The sequence below is a fragment of the Lepidochelys kempii genome, chromosome 4 (assembly GCF_965140265.1).
Source record: "Lepidochelys kempii isolate rLepKem1 chromosome 4, rLepKem1.hap2, whole genome shotgun sequence".
NCBI classification, from domain to species: Eukaryota; Metazoa; Chordata; order Testudines; family Cheloniidae; genus Lepidochelys; species Lepidochelys kempii.
Window position 1 is genome coordinate 91,650,706 of NC_133259.1, and position 25,840 is coordinate 91,676,545.

The 25,840-nt window shown below is 41.1% G+C and overlaps 1 protein-coding gene across 1 annotated transcript in view; it reads left to right on the forward strand.

The window, feature by feature from the left end:
* CORIN (corin, serine peptidase) overlaps positions 1–25,840 on the forward strand; it is a 319,432-nt gene that overhangs the window by 243,611 nt on the left and 49,981 nt on the right. The window contains exons 11-14 of the mRNA XM_073342123.1: positions 6,327–6,558; positions 13,031–13,176; positions 17,737–17,844; positions 24,109–24,222. Coding sequence (XP_073198224.1) covers positions 6,327–6,558; positions 13,031–13,176; positions 17,737–17,844; positions 24,109–24,222 — 600 coding nt within the window. The remainder of the gene's footprint in view (positions 1–6,326; positions 6,559–13,030; positions 13,177–17,736; positions 17,845–24,108; positions 24,223–25,840) is intronic.

Below are 25,840 nucleotides of genomic sequence, written 5' to 3' on the forward strand. Positions count from 1 at the left end.
GGATGTTTTCTACATTTTCAAATATATTGATTTCAATTACAATGCAGAATACAAAGTGTATAGTGCTCACTTTATATTTATTTTTGATTACAAATATTTTCACTGTAAAAAAACAAAAGAAATAGTATTTTTCAATTCACTTCATACAAGTACTGTAGTGCAGTCTCTTTATCATGAAAGTTGAACTTACAAATGTAGAATTATATTCAAAAAAATAACTCCATTGAAAAATAAAACAATGTAAAACTTTAGAGCCTACAAGTCCACTCAGTCCTACTTCAGTCAATTGCTCTGACAAACAAACTTATTTGCAAGAGATAATGCTGCCTGCTTCTTGTTTACCATGTCACCTGAAAGTGAGAACAGGTGTTTGCATGGCACTTTTGTAGCCATCGTCACAAAATATTTATGTACCAGATGTGCTAAAGATTCATATGTCCCTTCGTGTTTCAACCACCATTCCATAGGACATGTGTCCATGCTGATGATGGGTTCTGCTCAATAATGATCCAAAACAGAGCGGACCAATGCATGTTCATTTTCATCTTCTGAATCAGATGCCACCAGCAGAAGGTTGATTTTTTTTTTGGTGGTTCGGGTTCTGTAGTTTCCGCATCTGAATGTTGCTATTTTAACAGGTTTCAGAGTAGCACACGAAAGCTTATGCTCAAATAAATTTGTTAGTCTCTAAGGTACCACAAGTACTCCTTTCCTTTTCGCTATTTTAAGACTTCTGAAAGCATGCTCCACACCTCGTCCCTCTCAGATTTTGGAAGGCATTTCTGATTCTTGAACCTTGGGTTGAGTTCTGTAGCTATTTTTAGAAATCTCACATTGATATCGTCTTTGCGTTTTGTCAAATCTGCAGTGAAAGTGTTCTTAAAACGAACATGTGCTGGATCATCATCTGAGACTGCTATAATATGAAATATATTGCAGAATGCAGGTAAAACAGAGCTGAAGACATACAGTTCTCCCCAAAGATTTCAGTCACAAATTTAATTAACGCATTATTTTTTAATGAGCATCATCAGCATGGAAGCATGTCCTCTGGAATGGTGGCCGAAGCATGAACGGGCATACAAATGTTCAGCATATCTGGCACACCTTGCAACGCAGGCTATAAAAGTGCCATGCGAACGTGTGTTCTCTCTTTCAGGTGACATTATATTCTATTGTTTAACAGTGTGATTAATCGCGATTAATTTTTTGAGTTTATCGCGTGAGTTAACTGCGATTAATTGACAGCCCTAAAAATAACTAAATAACTAAAAGGCACAAATGCAAAACAAAATTTAAATTGATGATTTAAATCAAGGTTTCCAGCTTGCTGATTTAAACTTTGATTAAAATTGGTGATTTAAATTGCTGTGATTTAAATCAGTCCACTATGATTATTAAAGTCCTGTAAAATGAACTGAAAAGCTGGGTGATGGACTGCATGGGTGATAGACTGCATGATCTAATTCAGTGGTTCTCAAACTTTAGCAACCCAAGGACCCCCATTTTGATTTAAATTTTTGGTGGACCCCAAGCCCTTCCTGCTCAGCCCCAGGCCCTGACCCCACTCCACCCCTTTCCCCAGGCCCATCCCGTCCCGTCCCCACTCCTCCCCCTCCCTTCCAGCTGTTCCCCGGCATGCAGGAGGCATTGGGAGGGCGGGGGAGGAGTTGAGGGAAGGGGAGGAGTTGATCACTGGGATCCACTCAGTTTGAGAAACACTGATCTAATTGATCTTTTCTAGTTTTAATTTCTATTTCTTCCAAACATGAGTAGAAATCCTATTAATATTAATGGTAATTACACATGCATGTCAAGAAGACAATCAGTCTCTCCTCAGCCTAGATTAAATTTATATTATGTAAACTCTTTGAAAGCTTAGATGTACTTGCATTTGCAACCTATATTAGTGTATCTGACTTTCATAATGAAGAATCACAAATTCATACCAAATCGCAATGCATAAAAGCCAGCAACTACCACCACGCCAGCAACTACACACCACACCACAGAAACACTAACCCGGGAACCAATCCCTGTAACAAACCCTGTTGTCTACTCTGTCCCCATATCCAGTGATGAGCTGCCAAAATCTTAACAGGTTCTCTCCTCACCCCACGGGGGGGGTTGTTACCCACCCCTGCCCCCCGGGACTCCTGCCCCATCCAACCCCTCCCACGTTCCTTGACGCACTCCCCCCCAGGACCCCTGCCCCATCCACTCCCCTCCCCAGTCCCCTGACTGCCCCCAGAACTGGGCAGGAGGGTCTTGTGGGCCACCATAGTGGGTGCCCACCCCACCCCAAGAGCCAAAGGCACCTGCCGGGGGGCGAGGTGGGGAGTCCCAGAGGTGCTTACCTGGGGCAGCTCCCAGGAAGCATCCAGCAGGTCCTTCTAGCTCCTAGGGGTGGGGGAGCATAGCTGGGGGGGAGAAGGGGGAGCGGCTGCTCCCCCACTGATCAAATCAAAAGTGGCGCCTTAGGCGCCGACTCCCTGGGTGCTCCGGGCCTGGAGCACCCACTGGGAAAATTTGGTGGGTGCCACCAGCAGCTCCCCACCCCATGCCCGGCCCCAGCTCACCTGCTCTCCGCCTCCTCTGCTGAATGCGCTGCCCTGCTCTGCTTCTCTGCCCCCTCCCCTGGCTTCCCGCAAATCAGCTGTTCGGCAGGAAGCTGGAGAGGGCTGAGAAGCAGATGGCGGCTTCACACTGAGGCCAGGGGTGGTGGAGGTGAGCTGGGGCGGGGAGCGGTTCCCCTGTGCGCGCTCCCTCACCCCTGGGTTACCTGCTGCAGCGCAGGTGGCCCTCCTCGCGCCCCCCAGCTCACCTCCGCCTCCCTGGGCCTGAGCGGGAAGCCGCGGCCTGCTTCTCAGCCTGCCCCAGTTTCCCACGCAAACAGCTCATTCGCAGGAAGCCTGCGGGGGTGGAGAAGCAGGGTGGGGTGGCGACGGAGGCGGAGGTGAGCTGGGGGTGGGGGTGGGGCGGGGAGCTGCCAGTGGGTGCTCTGCACCCATCAAATTTTCCCCTTGGGTGCTCCAGGGCTGGAGCACCCATGGAGACAGTGCCTAAGGCACCACTTTTGGCCAGTTAAATTTAGAAGCCCTTTTAGAACCGGTTGTCCCTCATGGAACAACCAGTTCTAAAAGGGCTTCTAAGTTTAACAACCAGTTCTAGCAAACCGGTGAAAACCAGCTCCAGTTCACCACTGCACATATCTCCTCTAGCGATACCATCAGAGGACCCAACCACATGAGCACACCATTAGGGGCTCATTCACCTGCACATATACTAATGTGATATGTGCCAGCAATGCCCCTCTGCCATGTACATTGGACAAACAGGATAGTCTCTATGTAAAAGAATAAATGGACACAAATCAGACATCAGGAATGGTAACATACAAAAGCCAGTAGGAGAACACTTCAATCTCCCTGGACATTCAATAACAGATTTAAAAGTAGCCATTCTTCAATAAAAAAAGCTTCAAAAACAGACTTCAAAGAGAAACTGCAGAGCTACAATTCATTTGCAAATTTAACATCATTAATTTTGGGCTTGAACAGGGACTTGGAGTGGCTGGCTCACTACAAAAGCAATTTTCCCCTCTTGGTATTGACACCTCCTCATCAGTTATTGGGAGTGGACCACATCCACCTTGATTGAATTGGCCTTGTTAACACTGGTTCTCCCATCTGTTCATGTGTCAGTATAATTATGCCTACATCTGTAATTTTCACTCAATGCATCTGAAGAAGTGGGGTTTTTTACCCACGAAAGCTTATGCCCAAATAAATCTATTAGTCTTTAAGGTGCCACCGGACTCCTTGTTGTTTCAGTGCATAAAAACAAGGCCAATACCTAACACATTTCAACAATATGAAGAAATTCAGTTGTGTATTCAGGGTATGTACGTGTGTGAGGAAAATTCACTGTAAAAAGAGAAGTGACAGAAAGTGATGAATCAGGTTTCTCAGAGAGTCAGGAGATGGAGGTACCAGGAGGTGAAGACATAGATGGAGAGGGTATACCAGAAGCAACAGTAAGAGAGCAAGAAAGGGAACCAGGGTGGATGTTGCTGGTCACAAAGAAGAATGGCAGAGGATTGTGTGTGTGGTGGTGATGGGTGTATGTGAACTGATTATATGTGTGAAAGTGAGAAGTGAAAGAGGTTATGGAGATGAGAAAGGAGGTGGACAGAGCAACAGGTGAGAGGTGACTGGTCATGAGTAATTATCAGCTATTCCATGGGTCAATCAGTTATGCTGTTGATCAATAGTGCAAAGAATCAGTTAAGCTGTGAAGCAGTTATATGGTGAATGAATGATAGTAAGCAGTAAATATGCAAAGACTCAACAATAAGATGAATAAGCTGTTCAGAGCCCAAGAAAAATACTTTTATGCAATCAAGAATTTGTTGTCTAGGTGCACAAAGCAAATCAATTTCAGTGCTTTTTATCTGTCTCAACTCCACAAAATAATTTCATCCCAGACCACTCACTATTAAGAGGATTTGGAATTGAATTTGACCTCCCCCGACCCTTTCTCAGTATTCTTGCCATACATGCTATAAATATTCACATTTTCAGGCAGTATTGTCAAATTAACATCATGTGACCTAATGTGGCTTGAGAGGTTTCTGTGATGGTTTTATGCCCTAATTACTGTCAATTCTAAGTCTGACCTGTGTTTTAATTTCCAAACATAAAACTTGTTTTACTTGCAGTTGAGGATGAGAAAAAAACCACTAAATCTGCAACCTTATATATACAAAATAGAGAATTTCCTGTTAAGATTCCTATGGATTCCGTGTCCACATGGGAGCCAACCACTTTTTGCCACTGATTTCCATCTAGACTCAGCTAGAAAACAACATAACTTCAAGAGCAACATGTATGGTTTCAGTTGTATGCATTTATGAATTTAGAAATACTACTGACTTGTGTTAGTGCACAACCAAATCAGGATATAATGGGCAACGTGGCATGCTCCAAAAGTGGATCTGCCTAGACTACATTGCATGGCACAACATACACAGGAATTCCTATAGTCATCTGAGTCTTTCTTGTATTAGAGAGGTGACTGCTAAAGGAGGTTGCACTAGGGGCTGTCAGGCCAGGCAAGATTGTCAGATACTACTGAATCTTCTTTCAAATCTCTCCTCAAGACTCACCTATATAATGATACTTGCAGTAAACTGTGAACTTATAATGGCTACGCAGGTGGCCAGCGGAAATTACTAAAGTCATTAACATATCTTGTTTGTTTACAGAGCTGATCAAAACTTTTTTCCAATGAAATATGGAGTATTAAATTATACAAAATTCTCCCTGGAAAAATTTCATAGTAAAAAAAATTCATTTAAATGAAACAAAATGTTATTTTTGTTTCAATTCTAAATGAAAACTTTAATCTCACATTGACTTTAAATGAATTTTTTGTTTTAATTTTTTAAATATTTTTCCTTTTGATAAAATGAAAATTTCTTGATTTTTTTTTTAACGTCCAGATTTTGCATTTCTTTAACAGTTTTTCCTAGAAAATACTTATAAGTCTCTGACCAGCCCTATTTATGTTATAAAACCCCTCAAAACCTGCTAATTAAACATATAACTAGCTGGCATAACCGTGCATACTTCTTGTTATCCTTGTTCTCCCCCTGTGTATCTTCCTGTTTTGTTAATTACATTCACTTGTCTTAAACTGTAAACTCGTGGGGGCAGTGACTGCCTCTTACTATGTGTTCGTACAGTGCCTAGTCCAATGAGGGTCCATCCTGATCGGGGTTTCGGGGTTTAATGTAATAAAAATAATAATCTTTATTCTGTTAAACACTCTTGTTAATTTGGGAGTGGGGGGAATGTTGACAAAAGCTTTCCAATCTGCTGTATTTTGATAGTTCTATATAAAAGCTCTTGATGTTTAAAGAGTTATTAGTTGAAAAGAATTAGCTCATGTAGTAGTTTATTTGTACCTTTTTATAAATGAGCATTCAAAAGTTATGATACAGAAAGAGTAAGTATAAATATGAAGATTGTGATTAACTTAATAGCTTCGTAGAGATCAAAGTCTCCTTCCCTTGCTGACATGACTAGTCTCATATGGACCACTGCACTCAAGGACCTGTAGTTTTTATAAAACTACATCTTTGTATTAAAGATTAGAGAGGCTACTGGCTACTTGGTAAAACTCCACAAGCCACCTTTGTCTGTGGAAAACAAGACCTACTTTAGGAGGCCAGAGAGAGTATTATCGGTTTAAATTATTAGAATCTTGTAATTATTTCGGGTTTCATCTGGTTTTACACAATGTATGTTCTTTTCTTTCAAAAGGTCAGTGTGAACCAATTACTCTGGAACTCTGCATGAACCTGCCATACAACTATACTAACTATCCAAACTACTTGGGTCATAGGACTCAGAAGGAAGCCTCCATCAGCTGGGAGTCTTCCCTTTTTCCAGCCTTGGTTCAGACTAACTGCTACAAGTATCTTATGTTTTTTGCCTGTACAATCTTGGTGCCAAAATGTGACCCTCAAACAAATCAGCGTATCCCACCCTGCAGGTAATGTGATTGCTTCCTAACTGGATTCTTGACTAGTTTCATTCAGTACCATATGCGTCTTTCTTAAAGGTTAACTCTGCTTCCATTGAAATCAGGAGAAGTTTTGCTTTTGACTTCAGTAGGATCAGGATTGGGCCCATATTTTGCAAAGTGAAAGGGGTGTACTTCTTTATATACGTGTGATTATTTTTTGAAGTTTTTGAAATATTTAATGACATAGGTAAAAGAATAGCAATTTGGTTAAGTTTTCTATTTTAAACTATGTTTATACAACCCTATAAATATTATAAATATTCTGATGAAATCTGATAAGGTTCAACAAGGATAAGTGCAGAGTCCTGCACTTAGGACGGAAGAATCCAATGCACTGCTACAGACTAGGGACCGAATGGCTAGGCAGCAGTTCTACGGAAAAGGACCTAGGGGTGACAGTGGACGAGAAGCTGGATATGAGTCAACAGTGTGCCCTTGTTGCCAAGAAGGCCAATGGCATTTTTGGATGTATAAGTAGGGGCATAGCCAGCAGATCAAGGGACGTGATCGTTCCCCTCTATTCAACATTGGTGAGGCCTCATCTGGAGTACTGTGTCCAGTTTTGGGCCCCAAACTGCAAGAAGGATGTGGATAAATTGGAGAGAGTCCAGCGAAGGGCAACAAAAATGATTAGGGGTCTGGAACGCATGACTTATGAGGAGAGGCTGAGGGAACTGGGATTGTTTAGTCTGCAGAAGAGAAGAATGAGGGGGGATTTGATAGCTGCTTTCAGCTACCTGAGAGGTGGTTCCAAAGAGGATGGTTCTAGAATATTCTCAGTGGTAGAAGATGACAGGACAAGGAGTAATGGTCTCAAGTTGCAGTGGGGGAGGTTTAGGTTGGATATTAGGAAAAACTTTTTCACTAGGAGGGTGGTGAAACACTGGAATGGGTTACCTAGGGAGGTGGTGGAATCTCCTTCCTTAGAAGTTTTTAAGGTCAGGCTTGACAAAGTCCTGGCTGGGATGATTTAATTGGGGATTGGTCCTGCTTTGAGCAGGGGGTTGGACCAGATGACCTCCTGAGGTCCCTTCCAACCCTGATATTCTATGATTCTATGATTCGAATTGCACCAATAGAAGGGGTATAAGAATACACAGCAAATGAAGAGTGTAGCTAGAAATACAGTATTCATAATAGTGCTTAGCTCATATGGAAAGCTTCATATATTCAAAGCACTCTACCAAATATTAACTAATGAAAGACGAGATTTGAATGTGATGGTCACTTTTCCAAAATTGGAGAGCAAGTACTATAAAAATATAGTCTAGTTTTGTCCCATTGTTTTTTATTGTACAAACTAAAATGCTTCTTAGTCTATCAGTGCAAGGCCTCTTCTGTTTCCTTAGGGGTCAGCATTGGGATTTGTAATGTTAAGTGTTTCCATTAAAATATTGACTAAGTAGTACATTGTTATATTTGATTGATTCACAGATTATACTGATTTAGGAAGAACTTTAGACACAGTAATAGATAGAAATAGAAAAATTATTTGGAAGCTGTAAAGAAATGGATTCATCCTAGTGGACTGTGATTTTAACTTGGGTAAATGCAAGAGACAGAAATATAAAATATTTATTTTTAAATATTTAATTGCTGCCTGAAGCTCTTAAAAAGCAGACTATTTACTTTCCCTTGGAAAATTTCTAAGACTGTTTTCCTAGAATCTGCTCCCGCCTTTACAAATTAATTACACCCTTGTTCAATTACAGCAGTGATTAATTGGTTTGAACAGTGCGTACACATTGTCTCTTTCTGTAAATATTAAACAAAATTCAGCTAATGTAATTTTCGCTGTGATAAACTTTCTAAGTCCAAGTGCAATTTACAACCTTGGATTTCAAATTCACATTGTAATCATACAGCTGTTATAACATATACCCATCTGATGAATATAAGATTTATTTATATTGTGGATACTCATCTCCATTTTCTATTCTAGGTAATACTGATCAGCAATTTTATTTCTGTTTTCTAGGTATATAACATATGCTTTATCACCTTTTTATTATTATTTTGATCATTATGCTTTATTTTTAGTGCAGAAGACTTTGAAGCAAGGGGAACATGTTGAACCAGTTTTTGAAAATTAAGATGGCTATTATTGAGGCAATTTACTGATCTATCATATATGATTTCAAATTCTGTGCAATGTGGTTCATCTTTAATAAGGCATTTGTGGTATCAGCACTGGTCCTGTTAACTGAACAGTACATAGCACTTCTGCAGTGACAAAGGGCATGATCCTTTAAGCCCTCCACAGTCAGAGCTGTCCTTCCAAAATTTTGAGATTACATTATTTTTATTTGCAAGTAGTTTCTAGAGACTTTGGTTGTTTGATCAATCAGGTCTGTGGCATAAAGAATGTGCTGGCAGCAACAGATTTCTGGGGAGACTAAATTTCCTCACAACTGATGTAATTTAGGTATTCCCATCATTTTGTACAGTATCACCCTGTATTTGAATTAGTGGCATTTTGCAGAGATCAAGGAAATATTTTGTAGCAGCATAGCTACAGTGGTGCAAGTGGTGCAGTCAGACCAAGGTCCATGAAGTTATGGAGACCAAACCAGATGGAGCAATGCTCTGACACTTCATCTGGCAAATGGGGTCACAATGCCACTCACTCAAATTTAGCTCCTATGTCATGGGGTGAGTGGGGAGTGTTGGAGCTCAGTGGGTGAGGTGTTGGGGGTGGAATCGGGAAGGGGGTCCCTTACTTATTTTTGCAAGAGGGCTTTCTGGGGCCTTGTTACACCACTTTTATTTCAGTTTACTTTTAAATAAGTTTAATATTCATGGAAGGTGCTAGATTGAAAACCGTGCAGACTGAAGTTCCTGGTTTAATGCAAAATAGAGAGAGCTTCCTCGCTGCTTTGCCAGTGACCATCATCCTTGTTCTCTGCTACCCATTTCTTCCTTGGACTTTCTGTTGGCTCTGCCAAACTAGTGTGGTAGTCTGTCTCCATTTTGTTGTGATTGCCTGTTAACTAAGAACAAGATTCAGACCACCAGATCATTTTGCACAGACTGCCGAATAGCCAGCAAATGTCAACTTTGGTCAATACAACCAAGACCAGATTTGAACGAGTGACCTAGAAGTAAAAAAGCTCCGTATTCTGTTACCAAGCCCCTAAACCATTCAGTACCCCAGAAGGGAGACATTTTATTGGAACAGCAAAAGGCAACATTGTTCTTCTAAACTGTGTGCTGTTTTTTCTTGCTATATTGCAAAGAGCTAACATCTGCACTGTTATTGGCTTCAGACATGTGTTTGACATGTTAACTGCATTTTAATTATTCCCCCAAAATTAAAACTGAAAGTCTTGCAGCAGTTTTTGGAAACTGTCTCCTCTGAGAGAAGGTTGTTTTTTTGAAGGGGTGAGGTTGAAGGAGCAGGGACATGTTGAAGGCACAAGTTACTCAGATGTTTCAGTAAACTAGAACAAAACTTCTAAAATCTACTTTATTGTTTTCACTGCTCTGGCTGTCATCAGAAAATAAGCAGAGCAGAAAACTCTGGAATTCAGAAGGTTGAGGCCAAATTACAAAACAATGTAGGGCAACTGTTCAAATGTGATTTGAATCAACACAGAGTAGTAAGCTTGTTTGGAGGCAGGGCTGACTCTAGGATTTTTGCGGCCCCAAACAAAAAATTTTTTGGCTGCTCCTGCTTTTTTTTCGTGCCACGCCGCCCCTGGCTCCGCCCCAACTCTGCCTCTTCCCAACCCCTTCCCCAAATCCTCTGCCCCGCCTCCTCCCCCAGCGTGCTGCATTCCCCCCTCCCATTACTTCCTGCAACTCCCCCCCAACCCCCCGCCCTAGCTCACCTCCGCTCCGCCTGCTCCCCTGAACACACCGCCGCTCCACGTCTCCCCCCTCCCTCTCAGGCGAGGGAGAGGCAGCGCATTCAGGGGAGCAGGCGGAGTGGAGGTGATCGAGGGTGTGGGCGGGGGGAAGCACAGGAAGTAACGGGGGGGTAGAGGAACCTCTCCCCGCCCCAGCTCACCTCTGCTCCACCACTACCGCCTCCCCCGAGCGCACCGCTGCTCGGCTTCTCCTTCCTCCCTCCCAGGCTTGCCGCGCCAAACAGCTGTTTCGCACGCTGCAAGCCTGGGAGGGAGGGGGAGAAGTGGAACGGAGGTGATCTGGAGTGGTGGGGGCACATTTCTAGGGGCAGCATGGCCGGCGCCAGAATGCCTCCCCTAGAAATGTGCCGCCCCAAGCACCTGCTTGTTTTGCTGATGCCTAGGGCTGGCCCTGTTTGGAGGAGAGGCAAATCTAAAAAGAAACAGATTACTGCTGAGCTGTAACAAAGCAAGTTGATTTAAGACCATTCTTATAAAATGAATCTCTTTATAGTACACTGTGCCTCATTTCAATTAGGCACAGAAATAGAGTTCAGTCTGTTCTCATTCTAAGTGAATCTTGTTACAGTCACAAGTAAAATAACTGAATGGTTTTCTGTGGCTAACTGAAAAGAATATGCAGATACCTTTTGCAAAGGCAAAGGGCAACTGCCATTATCCACTCTAGTTTCCAGCACTTGCCACACAGGCAACTGATTTTGCAGCTTTTCTCTGCAGAATGTAGGGTACACACACACACCTCTACAATACATACACACTCCATTCTTACTATTTAAATGAAGGGTTGATCATTCAGGCACAGAAATAAAAATTAACCTTATTTTTTTAACCTCCCCCCTCCCCACAAAACCAAATTAAATTTTAGAATAATACTGAAAATATTATGATGTCATTGTTGGTACAGTATATATGACCTTGGTTTAAACAGCATGTTAAGTTTAGGTCACTCCTTTTGCAAAGTGACAGCAGGAGAAGAGGTCCAGAGAAAGACCATGAAAATGATTAGTAGTATGGAATGACTTCCATATATGAGCCAAAATTAAAAAGATCAGCGCTGCTTAGTATTGAGAAGAGGCAAATTAAAGGTGACGTGACAGAAGCACACAAAATACTGAGAAGATAAATTGGACCCTCCTGTTCAAAACCTTTCTCATAATATAAGTACTACGGGTACATTCACTGAAGTTGGAAGGCAACATTTACAACTGATAAAACAAAACGCTTTTTTACACAATACACAATTAACCGGTGGAACTCACTGAAAAAAGATATAATCGGAACAAAGACCTTTGTAAGATTCAAAAAAGGACTGGACCATTCCATGAATATAAGAATATCATCTGCAGTTACTTGGATAGAATAAAAAATTATAGGCATATCAGCCCCTGATACAGGACATAAGCCAATCAATAATTACCTGTGGTTAGGAGGAAGCTTCGCCCATAGACAAGTTATTACAAAATTTCCAATTATGGGTTTTCTTTCCATGCAATTGAAGTATTTGGTACTGGCCATTCTGAGAGACAGGATACTAGTCTAGATGGACTATTGATCTGATCTTCTATGGCAGTTCCTGTGTTTCTGTGATGGAAAATAAATATTCAAAATCAACACAATTTTTTTGCCTCTATAGGCCTGATACAAATGTTGATGGTTAAAGTGACCACACCCTCAAAACTAGGTCACATGGTCTCAAACCATCTTAATTTTACAAAATTCACTGAAGTCTTCTGCTCTTTTGTTTTCCAGGTTTTAAATCCCTAGGCTGCCTGGAATCACAGGTTCAAATACATGCAGGATGCACTCAGCCCTGTAACCATCTGTGCAGTAGATAGTGTACTACACCCTGTGAGTGGGTCTCTGAGAAGAGCCCTTAAAAATCTAGCACCTGCCTGTTTTCTATGAACATTAAAAGTTCTTATGGCACTTCTTTGTTAGATAAGGCATATGATCCAGTGTCCCTGGCCAAAATTTTCTTTTCCCTGCTAGTTGTTTTGCAGTGTGGTATGGCTGCTGCCCTCCACATCATAAGAGACAGTATTTCATTGGTGCAGTTTGTATGCTTTTTGTGAATGCATCCTTCAGGAGGCCGGTTTTAGTGTAGCTGTGAAACATTAGTATTGTTATACTGATTCATTTAAAAATTTCTTCTAGAATAATATCTTTCCCTGATCTCTCTGCATAGAATGGAGTTTAGTATCTTTTGCTTTAAGAATGTCTCCTCTGTCATTTCCATCTGAGCAAAGGTTGTTTGTAAGAAACTTTACAATTGCTATTGTGACTTTTATGTTATGACTCAGGCAATAGTTTGCTTACCATAATTTTCTTAACAAAAATTTCAGCAGTGATGAAACATTTTAATATATTTTTCTTTAGTCTAAGGAAAGTTAAACATGTAAAACATGTAAAAAAAAGCTTTCTTTCATATAAGGAAGATTAACCGCTTATTTTTTTCTTCCATCTTCAAATCCTCAACTAGGAGTGCTAGTTTCCAGCAATAGTTGGTAACTCGTCATGACATGTTTTTCCACCCTATGTCTTTACTCACCCTCTCCAATTCATCCCTCCAGGGTGCTGTGTGAGCATTCCAAAGAACGCTGTGAATCTGTGCTTGGAATTGTGGGCCTGCAGTGGCCAGAAGACACAGACTGCACTCAGTTCCCAGAAGAAAACTCAGACAACCGAACCTGCCTAACACCTGATGAGGATGTGGAAGGTTACTAGTTAGAATATTTATAACTGGATATTGAATATAAATTTGTAGCTTGCTGTAAGTTAGTGATCCCATTTCATACTTTAATACACCCTCTTTAAATTATATTATGCAAAGTAGGTGAATTAAACTCTCAGTATGGCTAATATACTGTACAAATGATTCAAAATCAGATTTGAGAGAATTCCTGTTTCTTCCAACTACATATTATCTATTTACATCTAGGAGAAAGTTTTGTTAAGAAATTGAAGAGCTTTCATTCTAGGGAAGGACAAAATTACCCTCATTCTTATTATCCACACATCTCACATGTGGGTAAACAAAACACCTCCCACTTGCCTGTATTTGCACATGAGCCCAGTTACCTTCAGACCTGCCAACCTGCTGCTGTGAAGCATTACTATTTATCTAAGGGAGAGCCAAGATCTTGGCAATGCTAAACAAACAAGCTGTGATCCAGTCTTTGCTTAAGAAACCAATTCTACAGATGTTAGTGTCCTTGCTAACTACTGTCTGCTCTCTTTCCCCTTTTGGGGGAAGGTCTGAAAGGAGTATCAGACCAACTTCAACATCTAACAACCTCAGATTTCTTGAACCCATCCATACTATTGCTCACCAAATACTGTTGATGCAAATCAGGGGTCTAGAACACATGAATGGAATTGCCTTTAAATGATTCTGCTTATTCCCTATAAAGAGAGGGAGGCTGGTGTTGTACAGTTGCTCCTCCTAACTAAAGGGCCTCAGCTGTGGAGTGGGGCAACTCTATCCCGCCTTTCATTTTTTATCAGAGTCTTTACTCATTGCTGTGATAGTGAGGTGACATGAGCTAGAGTATCAGCAATATGCTTATGAACCTCAACTCTTTAATCTCCCTTTCATTTGACTAAGATGTAGATGTCTCCACATTCTCCTGGTGTCTGATTGAGATTGGATCACAGATGAAAGCCAGTTGTTTTACAATCCAACTAGATAAGAAAGATATGATGCTGACTTGTATAGGGAAGTATTCCAGGGTTCAGCAAAGGGTATAGCTGCATCCAAGGTGTTTACCTGCAGATCACCACATTGGTTCACAATTGGGAGACCTTACAAAAGCCTTTGTTGCTTCCTGGATTCTGAGATTGCATTAGTGAGCAAATCCACCGTTTTGTTATACCTTCACAGTGCCGACCAAACTCCATTTGTATGCACCTTTGTTATCTCTAGGCTAGGCTAATGCAACATGCCCTACCTGGATTGGCCTGGTTAGTGCAGAATATGACTGTCCTGGTCCACTCAGAAGACTGTGAGTGAGAACATATTACTTGCTGTGCTCCACACTCTGCACCAATGTCTGTGTGCCCAAATCACCATGAAAGATATGCATAAATCATGTAATAATAATAAAATAGTTATTCTGAGAAGTTAGAAGACATAGGAGTAAATTCAGCCTTAAGCTATGCCCTGCAGCAATCTGGTGGGGGAAAATAATCACCCATTAATAGAAGGTACTATATAGGGGAAATAAAATCAAACTTCTGGTGCAAGGGATCCTAGTGAAAATCCCAAGTTGTAGGAAAAATAATGCGGTGTTAATCTGCAGTGTATAAATTAACTTCCATCCCTCCTCTGTGTGGAGTAAAAACTTTGGTTTTGGGTGGTAGGATGTAATTGGATACATTTTTAAATGAATTTTTAAAAACAGTTGTGAGATGTTTATAGAGTTAAATTGGGTGCACACATTTTATTCAGCATCTCCTTTAAAGTCCCTTTCAGGAACATCTCAGTTAAATTAGTAAAATAGAATGTGGCTACTGTGCTGACTACCTGGCTGTCCATTTATTATCTTGTCACTGACAGTATGAATTAGACACCTTTGTAGAACAAATCAAAAGAGAAATTTATACTGTTAGTTACGCCTTTATAAGTAGCCTAATTGCTTAGTAAAGCAATGTTATCAAAGTTATCCTTAGGCTGACTCATTGCTAGTATTTCTCATTTGTCTAATGAAAGATTTGCACCAGCTGCCAGTGTTAGTTAGAAAAACAAGCCTCTTGGAAAGTTTAAAATACTATAATAAATATTTCGGAAGGACATTACAGCAAAAGAAGTTAGACTTTTGGGTATTTTTAGTAATTAGTCATGGACAGGTCACGGGCAGTAAACAAAAATTCACAGCCTGTGACCTGTCCATGACTTATACTATAAATACCCCTGACTAAATCTTGGGGAGGCCACTGCAGAGTGGCGCCGCTGTGGGGTGGACACGGCTGCAGGGGAAGGACACCCCAAGGGGCCACTTCTCCGGCCACCCCGGGGACCACTGTCCAGGGCCAGCAACAACTGTTACAGCAGGCTGTAGGGCTGCATGAGCGGCTGGCTGCAGAGCTGCTCCAGCAGCGGCTGGTGTGGCTGTCCCCAGGGCCACCTGAGCAGGTAGCCCCTGAGCCAGCTGCTTGGGCATCGCTGGGGTCAGCCACACTGGCTGCTGCGGAAGTCACAGAGGTCACGCAATCCATGACTTCTACAATCTCCATGACAGACACAGAGCCCTATCAATGATTACAAAATATAGGTGATTTGCCCACTTAAACTATAGCTGTCAAAAACATTACAGTATTGAATCATTTAAGCCCCCCAAAACCTTACATTATGTGATGAATCCAAGAATAAACTGCTCCTAGATGGCGTGCCCAGTGAACTCAAATGAATTTATTCATAGCAGACTTTATCCCCACGTAAACACAATTCTTTTTGTTTAAAAGAAAGTGGAAAACATTGCTATTTTTTTAAGGTCGTGAATTTTATTTGTAACTTTTTCTCATATAGCACCTTAAAAATTAGATATAAAAAGTACATAAGAAATTGTATTGTATTAAATACCCTAGAGAACTTGTAGGAAAAGGAAGTAGAAAATAGAGGGATTGGATGTCATTGATAGGGAGTTGGGAGGAGTCAAAGTTCCCCAGCTGTAAAATGGGGATAAATGCGTGGATTTTCAAAAACACCTAATGGGAGAGTTAGATACCTAAGAATGCAATCCACAAAACCTGGCATGCTGATCGGGTAGCTGCATAATCTAGCCAAAGGAAAATGCTGAGGACAGTGGTATGGCTTAAATCCCTCCCCTCTTGAGATGTTAGGCATCTATATCTGGGCTGGAAAGAGGCACTTATCTCTGCTTGGGATTCTCACACATTCTCTACAGAAAGAAAAGGAGTACTTGTGGCACCTTAGACATTAACAAATTTATTTGAGCATAAGCTTTCGTGAGCTACAGTTCACTTCATCAAATGCATCTTCCACTGAATGCATCCGATGAAGTGAGCTGTAGCTCACGAAAGCTTATGCTCAAATAAATTGGTTAGTCTCTAAGGTGCCACAAGTACTCCTTTTTCTTTTTGCAAATACAGACTAACACGGCTGCTACTCTGAAACCTGTCATTCTCTACAGAGTTATTCTCAGTCTCTCTGACCCAATGTATATTTATTTACAAACAATGGAACAACTTCAACAAAAGGCCCTGAGAGAGCCCTACACCAAAATATCCCATGGTCCAGTGGTAACAGCACTCACCAGAGAGGTAGGAAACCCAAATTCAAATCCCATGAGGCAGAGGAGGGAATGTAACTAGTCACATCCTGGCAAGTACCTTAACCAATGGACTAAAGGGTATAACGCAGGCCACTGGCTTTCCAGGCTTTGTATGTGTATAAGAGTGCTCTGAGAAGTTCTACTGGATTGGGTTCACAGAAAGATAGGCAGAGGAAGCCCTTGTTTGAGGATCCCACTGGGGCTTAGGCAAGAGATAGGAGCCCAGCTGCCTAGACTGAGGCAATTGTGTGCATATTCACTGGTGGAAACCTAGGTGCCTTGGGAGTTAAATGACGGAAACTTAGCTGCCTAGGGACTTTAGGTGGCTCCAGGGTTAGGCAGCAGCTGAGCAGAGGTTTTAAGGATCTCAGTTGCACCTAATGTTGGACTTAGGTACCTAAAGTGGCAGTTAGGCACCTAAATCCTTTTGTGAATCTAGCCCTAAGTGACTTAGGAGCAAAAGTCAACATTGACTTTCAATGGGACTTTTTTCCCCTAAGGCACTTCTGAAAATCCTTTCTGGCCATTGTGATGTGAGGATTAATTGGTGAATACTTATTAAGGACTCTGAATTTTTAAAAAAGGCCATGTAATTGCTAAATATTGTTATCTGTTATAAAATCAACACACTGAATGGTTTACCTCTATCTGTTCAACACAACATCAGTGGACAATATAACTAGAAAAGTGGTGCCCTCAACCTAAACAATATCTGCCAATAATGTTGTGAGGCTTTGAAACTTGAGAGTGGCAGTATGTGGGAAAGTAGTGATGGGTACTCAGACCCACTCCATCCTCCGTATATTTGTCAAGGATAGTTTCCGTTTCTGCATAGTTCCAACTTAGTATCTCATAGAGTTCGTGTTCCTGTCTTCTATCCTTTTTACTCAGTCACAATGATTAATAATCGTAATAAATAAAGAGTACTATGTGATAATTAATGCTTTCCAGTTTGCTGAAAGTGTTATGTTTTCTGACATTGACAGAGTGCTCACCCAGTCACTTCAAGTGCCGTTCTGGGAGGTGTGTCTTGGCCTCCAGAAGATGTGATGGCCAGGCTGACTGTGAAGACGATAGTGACGAGGACAACTGTGGTAAATAAACGAAATGAGTGCAGTTGATTGAATGGAGAGCTGCTGGAGTATCAGAGTACATAACAGTTGCTCTCCATCATTTTGTTCAGCCCACAGTCTGAAAGTTCAAAAGATAAGCCCCTTTTCCTCAAGAAAAAGCTGTGAAATGTATTTGAATATTGAATTTTTAATGATTGGTTGTCAAATTAGTGCAGGCCACATCCTGCTTGCTGAATATCAACATCATTTGTGACACTGAAAGTGTGGGAGCCCTGGTAAGCCAACTTTCGGACTGTTTGAATATTAGTTTATCATTTAGGAGGAAATCTTTAGTTGTGCAGGCTCAATTCCCCATTGTATTGCTCTCTTGATACTGATGGAGTTATACTGGGATAAAAAAGGAATGAATGCTGACAATCAGGCCCTGAATATTCAATTACAATTTTAAATGTTTACATGTCAACATTCTTTTTATGATGTGTTGAACACAGGCTGGAGACCTTATTGTAGTCTAGTTTCCCTTACTGCAATGGGCTCCAACACTGGAAGCGTCAGGAATGATGTCAGTTTTCAGCTGTGAGCCTCCAGCAGTAGGCTCAAGAATATCACATGTAACTACAAACTTTATTTTCAGTTTCATTCCAAAGTTCTTTCATGGTGAAAAGCCACTCTTACCGCTTAAATGTAGAGAAAGTGCTTTGGCTGAGCAACAATGAGCAAGTCCCCTGGAAAACAATTCTAGTTAATTAACAATTGTTTTGGTTGCCCTTCCTTCAAAATTATTGTCATTGACACTTGCTTTTAACTCCCAAGAACACTAATAGCGAACTATCTTTTAGACTCATTTTATACTCCTTGACTTTAAGGTCTGAAATATTGCTTTGATACATAAAACAAATTTCTTAAGTAGATCTCTCTCTTTTTAGTCTAGACAAAATGTCGCTAGCAATCAACGGAATTCTTATCAGCTTCTATAAATATGGAAGGCTGCATCTGCTAGAAAATTACAGCTGTCAGAGTGACATTTCATTGACCACGGGTAATGTTGTTACTGAAGAACAGCCAGTGCTTTTAGAGCTCTAGAAGTTGCTGTCCCTAGCTCATTCATATTCTTTGTGTGTAGGACAAACTCAGAGATCATTGAACTTTCCCTGTGTAAATGGCTAGCTCAGAATATATTGGATTTAGTTTTTTAAGAAAAGAACACACTGATTTTTGTACCATTAGTTCACCAAGCTGTATTTAAAGAATGTATATTTTAGATGCCATAAACAGTAGGCATAGTAGCGGATACTGTGTTAGGACAACCAGACTGACTATGTCCATTGATGTCCTGTGACAAAATCTGCACATCACAGGATGAAGGGGGCCATTTACAGTTCCCTCATTCTCAAGCTGCCCTGGCTCAAGTGTAAGTTAGAGCAGCCCTTAGGCTGCGCGTAAGAGTCCATCTGCAAATTTAAAATTGGCAGAACAGAGCTGTGCTCAGTGCCAGCTGTGCCCTCTCCCTTTGTGCCCTTCCTTGCTCTGACATGCCCTCTGTGGTTGGATGGGTTGCTTGGTTGTCTTAGGAGCCAGCTCTGTCAGCTTTTGCTCTAGCTCTGAGAGTTTCATTACTCCACTGGGGATAGCAAGTAGATAGCAGAAAGGTGGTAAACAGGAGTATTGTGAATGTGAAGGAGCGTAACCTTCAAAATCAGCATTTTGTCTTCTACAGTTTGCTGCAGCTCTAGTTCTCACTGTAGTATTTTAGCTGGGGTCAAAAAGTCCTGGCATTTAATTTTAAGGACTTGAGTAATAAGAATTGCACAATGAATGTACCGGTAACAATGAGTTAACACATAACTTTAAGGAGAACAAAGGTGAGATAGTGCGTGAATCCCCTTCTCCCATCAAAAACAGGATTTGACATGGGAATTGTATAAATACAGACATGTTTTCCATAAAACATTAAGAAATTCATGTTATAACAAAATCCTTATTCTACAGATGCTCATCAAAAACGACACATTTGGCATGCAGAATAGAACTCACAATCTTCTGCTGCAAAAATAGTTTGTATGTCCATGGCTGGAGTCATTGAAATATACACACTGAACTTCTGTTCTAACGGGTGCCTCTGTTCCATTCAAAGATAAACAATGTTAATGCATTTATGTAGTGTCCTCAGGAGTCATAGGACACTTGACAGTAAAACTTTGTAAACATTTTAAAAGTAATCAAGGGCAACAATGAACAAATATTTAGTTGGTGGTAAATGGTTAGTCAGACTGATGCATAACTTTGGTCCTGTCTAACAGTAAGTGCATGAGAAGTTGGGGTGTAAACTTACAAAGCACTAGTGGGTTGTATACTAGCTGTCCATGTGGACTCTGCTACACTGCACTAAAAGTTCCTTAGTGTGCATTGACTTACTCCCATTTCAAAGTGGAGTAGATCAAAGTGCTCTACGGAATTTTTATTGTGCAGCAGCAGGGTCCCACACAGTTACCACACAGCACTCTAGTGCACGGTTGGTTTACGGCCCAGCTTGTCATGCACTAACTGTTTGTCCAGACTTGCCCTTAGATTCTTAGGCTAAAGTCACCTATTCTGTTCTATTCAGGTTCTTAGATCTCCCCTCACCATCATACTGTCTGAGTGCCTTCCAAAAGTACATTAAGCAATGTGACTAACATTCACCTCCCTTTTCCCCCTCAGTGGGAAAATTAGCATTCAATGTATGGCAGCTATGCTATATGTATTTATTAGGAAGGCATGGTCAAAGAGCTGCACCTTGTATTTGGAATGGAAAGTGGTGATATTTGAGATGGTTATTAGAACCTGTGAGAGTTCATTTCGCAGCCTTGCACTGGCACCCAAGAAAGCTCTAATCACTGCACAGATGAGCTTTATCCTTGCAGTGGATAACTCTATTGTCCCGAGGAGCAGGGCAGGGACAGGAGAGATCACCGATGTGGGTGTGTGCATTGAGTAGCCACATACCAACCATAGGCCCAATCCTGGAGTTTCAGGCAATCTTTTAGGTCTCCTGCACCTAGACCATTAAGTGCCTTTAAAATGAAGACAAAGACTCTGAATTTGACCTTGAACATATTCCTGAGATACAAAAGCCCTGCATGGGACAGGGATGCATAAGCTATCCCTCCTCTGGTACAGGGAAGTGTAACTCACACACATGTGTCCTAACCTGGACTTCTGTAACTTAGAAGAGAATTCAACCAGAGGAAGGGCATGCAGGAATCTCACAAAATCGACTTCTGAGATATTGGCACCTTCAACCCAAATGTTAGCTCTGATTTTTGGGATAGAATCTGTAACCTAAACTGAGCAAAACGCAGAGCATGATAACCTGGCTCTCACCATTGCCTCCTTGGCCCATCTGGAATCATTTCAACAATTGATAACTGTCAGCACCAAGGTGTTTAAATATGAGAAAATGAAAATAAATTAATAATGCCTCATTCTTGTTGTCATGAACTGGAACATGGGTGGTCAGGTCTAGTGAGGCTGGAATGGACTGGCCAGGACAGGAGCAAGGCTGGGAACAAGGCAGGAGCAAGGCTGGAGTGAGACTAGGAGCAGGGCAGGCACAGAAAAGATAGCAGATGTGGATGCGTGCATTGAGGAGCCAGTGATCATTTGTTGCTGTGGGACTTAAAAGTAGACTTGCGGACTTCCTCAGCCAGTCAGGCAAGTGGCCTATCAGGTGGACCTGCTGTTGCTCACCTGTGCTCATAGGCTGCCTGGAGACTGGACAAGATACAGCTGCAAGTTCTCATTCCTGAAACTGGTTCATCGTAGTATTGCTTATTCTCGCCCAGTAATGCATGACCTCTCAGGAAGGCCAATTATTCCTCTGTGTACAACTCATAACAGTTCTAATGTGGCTTTTTAAATAAGATGTAAATGAAGTGGAGTACTATGTGCATTCAGTATACTACATTACAATTACTGATGGAGGAACCCAAACAAATTATTTCTATAGTCATGTGAGCTGACTTTTCTCGCACTCACAGTCATAAACGTGTTCACCTTGGAAATAGACCCTGTGTAAGCTACATTTCCTTTTGCTAACTTAGTAACTGCTATCCTTTGCTGAACTAGTGCACTACATGAGCTCCAGCCCCAGGAAAAGTTTAATAGTACTATACTGTCCAAGCCACTTGTACCGTAGTGAACTCACAGAACAGAGGTTTGTTTATTTTTTGTTTTGATCACATGGGCCAGTCACCTGAATCTGACCTTGGATTAAGTTTTAAGTATAAAAGCCAATGTGATCATCTATAGAATGGATTAAACAAGGCAGCCCGAACTCCATCTATTTCAAATAAATATTAGTAGAGTAAAATCAAGAGAATTCTATTTATCATGTATTATTATGTCCTCCTGTGTTACTGTTGTGTCAGTGATGCATGAGGACATTTCTTCGTCAAAGTGAACTGTTTCCAAACTCTGATGTTACAATGAGATGCTTTAATAATTATTTACAGAAAACTGTAAAGGTAAAATTGGAAAGCTAGATGTTTTATGAACCTACATTATGCCATTCTTAATTTCCTCCATTTGACAAACTAGGAACCTACTATCAAAAAACTCTGACCCAGTTTTACAAGAGTTCATCTTGATTTTTTTATGAAGCCAGTGCAACTGATTAATGTCACTTGGAGGAGACAATGGCTGTGTTAGCTGCATAATAATGAATTTTCAGGTAGATGCATATAGTTGGCAAGGGTGAATCTGTGTAACCACTCGATGCAGTGGTAAAATATTAGATTACTGCAAACAAGGAAGCATTGTACTTATGCCCAATATGGCTAGCTCCTCTCCACCTCTCAGTCTGTTCTCTGCCTCTTTTTACATCAATATTGCAAGAAAAAATATTCCATGGTATTTAATGGAGATTACTAAAAGAAACAAATTCACAGTATTTCCATTTTTGAAAGATGAGTATGCTAAATGTTGATATTTTGAACATAGCCCCTTTACTTTTAAATTAAATTGTGCCGCATCCAGGATGAGAACTATTCACATATCCTTAGTAATGTATATCAGAAATAGTTTGGTAGGGATGTTTTCCTGAGTTAGGACCTAACTTGATGGATATAGTGTAAGCAAAGGATAAGGTAAGTGTAATTGGTCAGAAAGAACAATGGAATATTGTATATTTCATGTTCATTTGAATAAGTGTTTATTTTGACAATATTGCTTCTATTCCCTCATCAGTAATTATTTTTGATACTTTTTAAAATATACATTGAAAATTGAACATACCTTGAATTTTTCAGAAACATTAAGGAAAAAACCACCTTTTTGAGATCTGATATTGTAAGTAGATCTGCGGCAACATTCAAAACTTCATGAATTCGTGTAGATTTCAGCAGGTGTTTTTGGTAAATGTGAAAAAAGAAAAATGTTTGGAAATGTCAAAGTGATTTGTTTTGACATCAAAATGGAACATTTAGACTTTTGGGGTCTAGATGCAGAAGGAGATTCAGGCACCATTCACAGAACAGGAGGAGGAGGTGGTCTCCTTATAGCTTTTAGCTCAGTGGTTACAGCACTCATCTGGGAGACCCAAATTTGAATTACTACTCTGGAGCGGGGACTTGAACCCTGGTCTCCTGGGAGTGCCCATACTACCCAGCTAAATGGTATTTTGGAGTAACTCTCTCTCTCTCAGATTTCAGAGTAACAGCCGTGTTAGTCTGTATTCGCAAAAAGAAAAGGAGTACTTGTGGCACCTTAGAGACTAACCAATTTATTTGAGCATAATCTTTCGTGAGCTACAGCTCACTTCATCGGATGCATCCGATGAAGTGAGCTGTAGCTCATGGAAACTTATGCTCAAATAAATTGGTTAGTCTCTAAGGTGCCCCAAGTACTCCTTTTCTCTTTCTCAGTTTATCCTGTTGAGTCTTTTCTACTTTGTATAAAATTCTTGAAGAGTCATTGGAGCATGAACCGGAACCCAAGGGTTCCCCATCCCAGCTGAGTGCCCTAACCACTGGGTTACAGAGTCAGTCTCACTTGCTTTCTCTTTTTGACCCAATGACAATTCAAGTTTCAGGTGGAACAAAATGTTTAGTTTCACCTGAAACCATTTTTTTCCAACTTTCTAATTCACCTAAAATTTTGAAAAATTTGTTTCAATTTGACCTGAACCAGTTTTTTTCCTTGTTTCTCAGAACTACAAGCTAACTGGAAAATCAGCCATTCACACAGCTCTAATTGCAAATAAATGTTAAAATGGAATATCTCAAAGCTCTTGTTCTCTGTGTCCAGGTTGTAGAGAAAGGGGACTTTGGGAATGTCCATCGAACAAGCTGTGTATCCAGCATGCCATGATCTGTGACGGCTTTCCGGATTGTCCTGACAAGGTGGATGAAAAGAACTGCTGTAAGTGCTTAACCAGGGTGACGGTCAAGACTGAATCTAGAATTTTGGGGGCACTGGACAAACTGTAGAAGCAGTCCCCTAAAGGCATAATGGACCCACCCCTCCCCTTAGCTCCCTATCATTCGCCTTGTTGCTCCAAGTTCTCCCTCTCCATCCTATAACCTCTCTCCTTGGTTCCACTTCTCACTGCTGTGGCTCCATATCTCCACCTCGTCCTGTCTCTCCTTGCCTAGTCTCTTTCTGTTTGTGTCCACTTGGCTGCTATTTTTTATTTGTAGCTCCTTGGCTCCTGTCTCTTCCTCTAGGCTCCTTGACTCCCTTTCGTATAACCTATGGCTGCTTGGATCTTCTTTACTCCCACTTGTCTTACCAAATCCCGGGACTTTTTGGCTTTTGTTCCTCCCCCTGCTCCCTTTGCTCCTTTCTTCCCATGTTTCCATTGTCTCTTCCTTCTCACCGTATCCAAGGTGGCAATGAGTGCCAGCGGAATACAAGTTTCAGAGTAACAGCCGTGTTAGTCTGTATTCGCAAAAAGAAAAGGAGTACTTGTGGCACCTTAGAGACTAACCAATTTATTTGAGCATAAGCTTTCGTGAGCTACATCTCACTTCATTGGATGCATACTGCAGAAGTGAAGAAACAGACCGACAGAACCAGAAGAGGAATACAAGTGTATCCCATGCAGTGCCAACAAGAGTGTAGGGATACCCCAACGATCCCCACTGAGGCCTGGGTTATGGTTCTATACCTGCAACCACTAAGAAGTTCCTCCTTCCTTCGGCTGATAGCTAGAAACAGACGCGAGTTCCTTTTCACAGTACACAGTTTATCAGTGGGATGGGAAGAGGAGGAGGAGGAGGAGCTACTGAGTGGCAGCTGCTGTACGAGCTTCCATCTTGTTGCTTATATTTTCAGTGTGTATGTGAAGTCAGAAGTGGAGGTTGGGAAATGCTTTTGGCTGCAATTTAATGTATAGACGATTCTCTGTTTCATCTGCTTTTAATCAAACCGAGTTCTGTGGTCTCATCTTCTGCCATCTGATCTGCCAAAGAGAGGAATGGTATCTGTTAGAGCTGATTGAAAATCTGAATGTCTGTCCCCCAGGAAATTCAGATATTTCAGCATTTGTTTTCATCCTGATTGTGGAAAACACATTTTCAGTTGAAAAAACATGTTGATGTATAATTCCTGACCAGCTCTGATGCTTGTTGGAAGGGGCAGATGCTTAGAGAGGCAGTGTCTGCACCATCTGTGTAGGGTAAATGCAGTATTTGCAGTATCTGTGTAGGGTAAATGCAGTTTTGCCATACAGAATGCAGCTGCTCTTGTCTAGAAGAGCACATAGAATCAGTGCTCAAATCTCTTTTTGGCTTCCTGCATGCTTTCAGGTGCAAGTATTGTCTGATTTATTGATGGTGGATTAATTATATTGATTACTTAAGAATTCCCAATTAACAACTTAACACACTGATGTTTGATAGGCTCTTGTCCAAAGATCAGATCCAGTATTATGAGGATTATTGTTCATTTGGGAACCCTGACACGCACGGTTGGAAAAGATCTTTTGCTCTTTTAAGATTTGTATTACTAAAGTTAGTTAACACACAAATGTTCCAGT